The 8,549-nt window shown below is 62.8% G+C and overlaps 1 protein-coding gene across 1 annotated transcript in view; it reads left to right on the top strand.

Annotated features, from left to right (window-relative positions):
• Nucleotides 1-8,549, top strand: part of EMID1 (EMI domain containing 1) — a 30,976-nt gene that overhangs the window by 4,562 nt on the left and 17,865 nt on the right. Inside the window, exons 2-4 of the mRNA XM_023762970.1 lie at nt 3,250-3,363; nt 3,798-3,901; nt 7,385-7,468. Of these exons, the coding sequence (XP_023618738.1) occupies nt 3,344-3,363; nt 3,798-3,901; nt 7,385-7,468 (208 nt within the window). The 5' untranslated portion in view covers nt 3,250-3,343. The remainder of the gene's footprint in view (nt 1-3,249; nt 3,364-3,797; nt 3,902-7,384; nt 7,469-8,549) is intronic.

The following is an 8,549-nucleotide window of genomic DNA, read 5'->3' as shown; positions in this document are numbered from 1 at the left end:
TCAGGGCTGCTGCGGAGGTGCCCAACTCTGCTGGGGTCCTCAGGACTGAGACCCCAGTGATGAATAGGGGTTTGCCGGAGAGCAGGAGTGTACACAGATCTGAGGTGCAGCAGAGGGGAGGGGGGGCAGGAAGGTCAAAGAGGGGCCGCGGGAGTGGGGAGAGGGGAGCAGGCAGGGCTCGCGGGCCGTGGGAGCCACAGTGGGTGGGGACTCAGGTCTGTGCTTTACAAAGAGCTTCTGCTGCCTGGAACGTGGACGGAGGGGCCGGAGGGCAGCGGGGCCAGGCTGGGACCCTGGAGGGGAGCTCGGGCTCATCCCGGGGACAGTGGGGCTGGGTCTTCAAGGCCGGGGCGGGGTGAGGCATGGTTATTGGTGACGCCCCAGAGAGAGGGGATGAAGGACTGACCTTGCACCCCATCTGGCCCGAGTGTCCCCTTCTCTCTAAACTGTCTCGCTAGCGGGGCACCAGCTCCATGTCTCCTAAGCAGAAAATTCAAGCAAACTCCAGCCCGTGGGAAATAGCCCAGGGGGGGCATGCAGCAACCCACAGGGGGAGATCCTGATTAAGGAAGGAGAAGGAAAAAATTGTTTCCTGTAGCTCCCCACAGAGGGCAGCTCGGGCAGCGGTGGGCAGTCACAGGCCATCTGCCCCGGTGCGGTCCAGGTCCTGTCTCTGCAGGTGTGGGCCCTCATGCAAAGAGGATAGTCCTTTTTGTAGGATTTGCTTTGGTCTGACTGTGTGCTCGAGTGTGTGTATATGTGTGTCCTATGTGGGTCTGTGTGTATGTACATGGGAGTTGTATGCACATAAGCATATGTGAGTGCGTCTGTGTGCATGTGCATCCGTATATGTCTTATGCTCACTGCGTGTGCATACTGATGTGTGCATCTGTGTTTGCCTGTATGTATGATGCATACGTGTCTGTCCACTGGCATGTGGTACTCATTCTGTGCCTGGGGCCCCCTCCTGTGTCTGGAGCCTCTGTCTTCTGCTCAGGGTGCTCCCTCTCTCCCTTCTTCCTTCACTCACAAGGCCCCTGGGCTAGCCTGGGGCACTTCACCGGCTGCCCAGAGCCCCTGAGCCCCCTTGAACGTGTACCCCACATTTCGTGCATTTTTCTGGGGAGGAGCCACACCTCACATCACTTTCCCAAAGGGGCTTATGTTCCCCCCAAACACAACCCCAACAGTTTAAAGCCACAGCTCTAGGGACCCAAAGGCTCTAAGGGTGGGGAGCCTTTTGGAAAGGTACCTCCTTAAACTTATAAAACCCCCATCTGCTCGTTGGGAAAAACATTTCCAGCGTAAGGTTAAGACCACCAGCTCTGGAGTCAGACAGACCTGAGTTCCAACCATGATGTGTCACTCATCACGGGTGCCTAGGGCACGTCCCAGACCCCGGAGCCTCAGTCTTCCCACCTGTAAAGCGGGCCTTATACTCGGGCGTGTGGCTGCTGTGAGCACAGGAGAGGGGACCCAGGGAAAGCCCCTCTGTGCCCCCAGAGGTGGCCGTTTGATGGGGGCGTGTGACTTGGCCTGACTTGATGTGCACAAAGCCATTCCTGTGCGTCCGTGGGTAAATAGTGTTTTGCTTTCCCTTCCCTTCTTGGTGCATAGAAGTGCAGTCTTTCTCTGCGGTCTGCACAGGCCTAGTGGTCTGTACACGAGGCCTCGGGCTCTCCCACAGCAGCCGTGTCTCGTGGTCCTGTTCAGGCTGCTCCCAGGTGTGCACTGCGACCAGCGCCTGTCCCCCCTCCCGGGGAGTGGCTGGCCATGGCTCTGCTGGGCTCCCGCCGCCCCTTCTCCCTGCTCTCCCACCTCCATGCCTTCGGCTAAGCTGTTCCCTCCTCCTGGACTGATTCCAGGTGACACAGACGGTGAAGGGACTTCCCCAGGGTAGTAGACTGGCCCTGGCCGAGGCCTCTCTCCTCCAGGTGGGCCTGGGTGGGGGCGGGGCAGCGGTTACGGGGTGGATTTCAGTGGGGCAGGCACCTCTGCCGGGGCTGGGACATTCCCGGCGCTCAGTGGCCCCAGCCCTGCACCGGGTCAGGGACCCTGCGTTTTTTGCCGGGGCCAGGAAGGGAGGGACCGTTTCAGTGACCCTTCTCAGCCTGAGCCCCGCCCCCCCACACACACACACCCCACCAGACTTTCCTTTGTGACCCGAAGCCCCGGGGTCAGCAGGTTCCCAGGCTGGGCCTTCACAGAGCCGTGGACCGGAGAGGAGATAGGAACTGAGGCCTTGGAGATGGAGTTAGGGCCAAGCTGGGCCGTCCAGATTCCTGGCTTCAAATCCGCTCCACCCTGCACCGGCTCTGGGACATGGACAATTTTCCCCCCTCCCCGAGCCTCAAGGGTACCCCTCTGTATAATGGGCGGGGGGTGCCTTCCTGGATCACTGTGGGAAAAGGATGTCAATATCCTTAGCATACAGAAGGTGCTCAATATATGCAGTGCAATAGGATGATGAGTTAGCCTCTGGAGAGGTCAGTTCTCCATGCCTGGGACGGTGTACCTCCCGCCTGGCGCGCAGCGGGGCACAAGGATAAGGGAGACGGGGCCTCTCCTCTCCCATGCCAGGGAGGAGCGGGCAGAGGTGAATCACCAGCTTAACTCAGCGTGACAAGCTACCAAGGGCTGCGGGGCAGGGAACCATCCGTTCTGCTCAGATGGAGGTGGAGGTGGGAAAGGACAGGGGGAGGTGACAGCACAGCAGCTGTGAGGGTGGGAGGTGGGGGAAGGGAGCTCGGGGCAGTGGGCCCAACATGAGCAAAGGCCTGGAGGTGAGGGATCTAAGACCTAGAGGGCTGAGGGTGGGGGTAGGCCAGCCCAGGTTTCCATTTTATGATACTCCCTCTGGAGGGAGGGGGGCGGGGGGAGGCTGAAGGGCAGGATGGAGGGGCCGCTGCTGTCATCCAGGTGGGAGGCAGGAGGCAGGAAGCACTGGGGGCCTGGACGGGTCAGGATTGGAGAGAAGAGATGCTGAGAAGGGAGAGGCCCTTCAAAGATGCCTGCTCCCATCTTGTCCCCTGAAGTTCATTCCCCGAGAGCCCCCAGCACGGCCACCCCTCTAGGGCTGTGGGATCCACTCCTCAGCCACAGCAACACAGACTCCCACGGGGCCCAGAGGGCGCTGAGAACTCGGGGATCCTGGAGAGAACACAGTGCTCCTCACTCACCCTCCTGGGGTCCCGGGCAGGGGCCTGGCTGCGCACGGCACCCAGCGTCCTCCCTGTGGGTCTGTTTCAGGAACTGGTGCTCATACGTGGTGACCCGCACCATCTCATGCCACGTGCAGAACGGCACGTACCTTCAGCGAGTGCTGCAGAACTGCCCCTGGCCCATGAGCTGCCCGGGCAACAGGTGAGTGAGACCGAGCGGATGGCATCCAGGTGGAGGCACAGCATGGGCAGAGGCCTGGTGGTGGGAGTGCAGTGGGTGTGCAGGGGAAGGCTGGGGCCCCAGGGTGGGTGGAGCAAAGGGAGCCCTATGCCCATTCTCAGTACCTCCCTTTGTGTTCGTGGGGCACCCTGGAGGGCTTCCTGGAGGAGGGGTTCCACCATTCACCCACACGCCTTCACTCAGGGAGCATTCACTGCTAGGGACAGGCGGCCCACGTGCAGGGGCTGCCTGTCCAGTTGGTATCCAGATCCCCAAGGCTGGACGGTTGGGAAGGAATAGAAGGGTTGAATCCTAGAACGCAGGAGAGAGGCTCCAACAGGGCCTGGGAGAGACAGAAGACCCTGGGGGCCAGACAGTGGGGGAAACAGCAGAGGGCCCTGTCGGCATTCTTTCAGCTACAGAACCGTGGTGAGACCCACATACAAGGTGATGTACAAGACAGTGACCGCCCGGGAGTGGAGGTGCTGCCCCGGCCACTCGGGGGCCAGCTGCGAGGAAGGTAGGACTGCCCCCCGGTTCGGGCCTCATGCTTCCCCCAGGTGCTTGGGAGGGAGCAGTACACTGTTGCTCAGTCGTAGACACCGCAGTGTCCGGTGCCGTGCCCGCTGTGGTCCCCCGCACAGAGCTGCCAGCGAGGCCTGGCTCGGATATAGTTGGTGCCCGCTGTCCCACGGGGGTTGACCGCCTGCCTCGGGGGAGGCTCTCAGGGCCCCTGGAGAAACGTAATACATGCTGCGTAGCTCGTGTCTGCAGTCACACCACCCCGAGCCTTTCTTCCAAACATGGGAGCACCCAGAGCTGCCCACGGCTGTGGGAACAGGTCATGGAAGCAAAGGGCCCCTGAGGTCAGTGGGTCAGCACGGTGGGGACGGTCATGCCCTTCCTGCTGGGGGAAACTGAGGCTCAGGAAGGCGGTGGGCCCACGGCTCCTGAGGGGTCGTCAGGATGGGACCCCGGTCGGCCTGGCTCCCCAGAGGGCCTCGGGGATGGGAGGGCTCAGACGGGTGCCTCCCGTGTGGAGTGTGTGCCAGGCTCGCCCCACCCCCTTCTCTGCATGCCATGAGGGTGGCTGGGGCAGAGCACCCCCAGGGGCACGGAGGAGGCAGCCTGGCCACATGGGCACCTGCCCCTCTGCTAAGTGGTCCAGGCCACTCCCACCCCTGCCGCCTGGCTGAACCCGAGGAGAGGAAGGTTTCGGGTACCAAGGGCTGTGTTTCCAAGAATGGCCTGGAACCAGCCTGAGAGCCAGGCCCGTGAGCACCTCGTGGAAAGGCCTTCGGGCCCCAGGGCGGCGTGTGAATGTGAACATCAGCTGCGGGACGCGTTCTGATGCCAGAAACACCGGCGTGTGAGACACGGCGCTCCGCATCACAGGGTCCGTGATGCTAACGGAAGTCACCATCCAGAGGTGCTTCCTGAAAGACTGACAGGCGTCACACATGGGACCCACGGCAGCCCCGGGTCACAGAGGGGGCAGCAGAGGCCCGTGGGGGTCCTGTATGGAGAGGGAGAGGCAGCCACAAGGCCCGTGTGGGAGGCCAGGAAGGGAAGCGTGAGGGGAGCCAGGAGCAGCACCCTCCCCTCCCTGCGGGGAGGAAGAGGGGGAGGCGGGACCCAGGGACCAGGAGGAGAGCCAGCCGGGAGGGGCTGCTGCCCAGGAGGCCGGGGGAACTGGAGGTGGGGAGGGGCAAATCCCCAGGGTGTGGGGGCCACTGAGGCCTAGAGGGCCTGAGCCAAGGCAGGGCCTACCCAGACGAAGGCCACCCCGTCCCTGGCTCCCCTCTCAAGGGCAGATCTTCTCAGGCCTGTGGGACCATCATGGAGGGCAGAGCCAAGGTGGGGGTAGCACCCACACCCTTGTGTCCAGCAGCTGGAGGCCGTGCATCCAGGCACCAGGCTAAGGGCTGGGAGCTCTGGCCCCCGTGAGACAGGGGTACACGACGGGATGGGCCAGGCCAGCCCTGACGGCTGCCAGCTCCCTCTGCAGGGCCTTCAGGCCCCAGCCTGGGGACGGGGTTATCCCGGGCTTCCTGGGCCAGGCCAGCGCCACCACACACCAGCTGTGTGGCCTTGGGCCGGGGACTCCCCGAGCATTGTGCAAGCGGTTGTGCAAGGGCCCGTGCAGGGGGCGGGAGACTGCCATTCAAGCAGCACCGTCTCGCCCGCTCCGAGGGCAGGGCGCCTCCGCTAACGGGTACCAGGCTGCTCTTGCAGCAGCCCGGGCGCCCCGGCCCCGAGCCTCAGGGTCTCACCTGTGACACGGTCAGGATAAGAGAGTCTGCCTCCCAGGGATGTTGTGAGGGTGAAACGAAGCAGTGAAAACCCTGCAGAGGGTGCAGGGGCCCAGGTGGGCTCTGCGTGATATCTGATGGGCTGGGAAGGGCCGGCCTCTCCTCTCCCACGGGGTGGGAGCTGAGGAAAGAGAAGCCCAGGCCTGGAAATTCCGGAAAACTGCTCTCTCTGCTGGGCCTGGGAGTGGGAGTGAGGATGCATGGGACATCGCTGGCCCATCCCGGGCCCTCCCTTCCTCTGACAGCCAGGCTTGGGCGGGCTCCCCAGCCGTTTCCCCTGATGGTGACCGCCCCCCGCGGTCTGTGACATGACCTTGGGGCCATAGAGCTGTGTCACCAGGGGCGACAGGGCAGGCTCCCCTGGCTGCAGTTTCCCCATCTGTAAAGTGGAGGTGAGATAAGCACCCACTCACAGGGCATTGAGGACAACGAGCTCAGACTGTCCACGTGAAGTGCTCAGAATGGGCCAGGCCCGCGTGAATGCTGAGTCCGTGTGAGCTGTGACATTATGATTATTACCTACCTTGTGGGATTGAGCTGGGCTACGTAAAACACTGAGTGCTGGCCATGGCACCCCCCTCCTGCCCACAGAGCCTCCACTCCCTGCCCCCGTCCTAGGCCGCCAACCCTCCTTCCTCCATCCTGGGTGAGCTTTACCCCCTGCTCCGGGGCAAGTCACAGGTCCCTGGGGAGGGAGTGCTGGTGACGCAGGCCCAGCCTCGGCTCAGGCCGTGGTGGGACCCAGCTGGGTCTGGCAGCCTCCCTGCTGGGGTCTGGCCGGAGGGACCCGTCTGGTTTGAGTTCCTGGCGCCTCTCACTCCCTGCACCAGCCCACAGCCTGGCTCTGAGCTGCCAGGGCTGCGCCTTATTTGGATCTTGTCTCCCCCCAGACAACACTCCGCGGCCTTAAAAGGCAGGCCCGGGGGGCAGAGGGGAGCAGTTGCCCTGCTGGCTCCAGAGCCCCTCCAGCTGCACCCCCGCCCGCCCAACCCGGTTTGGCCAGCCCATCCCTCCAGCTGTGGAGAAAACCAGGCCCCCCAAAACCAGACCAGCCAGGCAGCCTGCTCCTGGTGGGGGTGGTGACAGGGGTGGGCTCCGGGAACGGGCCTCCCATGCCCTCCCAGGCAGCCAGCCTCCCTCTGTTTTTCATTTTAAACCGGGTCTGGATTCCCTTCAGTGTCTTCTTACCAAGTGGGGCAGGGAGAGGGTGGACAGCAATGTCGCCGCTGCCATTTATTGGTGTGCGGGCCCTGTGCCCACATCGCCGGCCTTGGCCCTCGCACCAGCCTGGGAGATAGAGTGGCCTTATGGCCCCATTTTACAGATGGGAAAATAGTCTCAGAGAGAACAAGTCACACAAGGTCAGCAAGTGACAGGACTGGGACCCAACCTCGCATCTGTTACCGCTAAGCTTTTAACACAGGCAGCTCGTCGGGGTGATTGGGGAGCTCCCAGCCTCTCCCATGGCCCCTACCCATTGCCAGGCCCCTCTCCCCAGCCCCATCAGCTGGCAGCCTTGTTCATGCCGTGTGACCCAGGTGTAAACTGCCCCACCTCTCTGGGCCTCTGTCTACCTCTGCACTAAGGGGAGTAGAGATCCCTGCTGGGGCTCGAGGGGCAGGTGGGGCAGGGGCTCTGACCAAACAAGAATGGCCAGGCCAGCAGGGCTCTCATCCCTACTTGTCCCTCAGTTGCAGGCTCCTCTGGCTTCGTGGAGCCCAGGTGGTCAGGCAGCGCCATGCGGCGGATGATGCTCCGGCCCACAGCCTTCTCAGGTGGGTCCTGGGGCAGCTGCGTGGGGTGCCCCTGGGCTAGGGGAGGCCTGGCAGGGGCCCGGCAGTGTGGGGACTGCCCGAAAAGCCATCTCGGCCCAGCTGTGCGGGGTCAGGAGAGCGCCCTGCCCTTGCCTATCCTAGGCTGCAAAGAACACCTCGAGGGGGAGAGGAAGGGCCCCTGAGGAGAGTCTGACCTGGGCCCAGCCACCCCGAGACCGTGACCCCAAACTCTTGCAGACACAGGTCCACACCCCAAGTTTCCTCTTTTCATAGCCATGTGTACTTTTTCTTGATTTCAGAGAGGAAGGGAGAGGGAGAGAGAGAGAAACATTAATGATGAGAGAGAATCATGGATCAGCTGCCTCCTGCACTCGCCACACTGGGGATGGAGCCCGCAACCCGGGCCTGTGCCCTGACCGGAATCGAACGGTGACCTCCTGGTTCTTAGCAACGCTCAACCACGGAGCCACGCCGCCAGCTGGCTCCTCTTTTTATTTAAACTAAGCTTCCCTGAGCCTCTGCACTGTGAGAGGCACCGGGCCAGGTGCTTTCCATGGCAACCTGTTTAAACCTCAGAGTCGTGTCCCTGTCCCCCAGGAAGGCATCACTGTCCCCATCTTAGAGAGGAGGAAGCTGAGGGTCAGAGAGAGGGCGTGCCCTGCCGGAGGCCCCACTGCCGGGAAGGGGCAGCGCTGAGACTCTGTGCCTGTTACACACTCGTCCCCCCTCGCTCTGAGCTCAGTGTCCTCAGGTGTGAATGGGGGTGGCCCTTGTCCTAAAGCACAGGATCAACAGTGCCCGGCCACCAGGAGGCTCAGTAACCAGCCAGAACTGTCATGAATAGCGAAGGGGTATCGCCCAGGAGGCTGCAGGCGCCGGACATGGTTCTGGAGGGAGGGTCAGGGGTGGCACCTCTGAGGCCAGCCCGTTCCAGACGCTAGTGTGTCCAGCAAGCCCAGGCAGCCCCGCCCAGGTGAAGCCACAGGATTTCCTGCCCGGCTTCCCGGAAAGGAGTCGTTTTGGATGCCAAGGCTGCAGGAGTTGGCTCCCTGGTCCTGCTCTGGGAGAAGCTGCAGGCATG

Source organism: Myotis lucifugus, unplaced genomic scaffold (genome assembly GCF_000147115.1).
Source record: "Myotis lucifugus unplaced genomic scaffold, Myoluc2.0 scaffold_269, whole genome shotgun sequence".
NCBI classification, from domain to species: domain Eukaryota; kingdom Metazoa; phylum Chordata; class Mammalia; order Chiroptera; family Vespertilionidae; genus Myotis; species Myotis lucifugus.
Note: the sequence above shows the minus strand (reverse complement) of the source record. Positions and strands in the feature narration are given on the sequence as shown.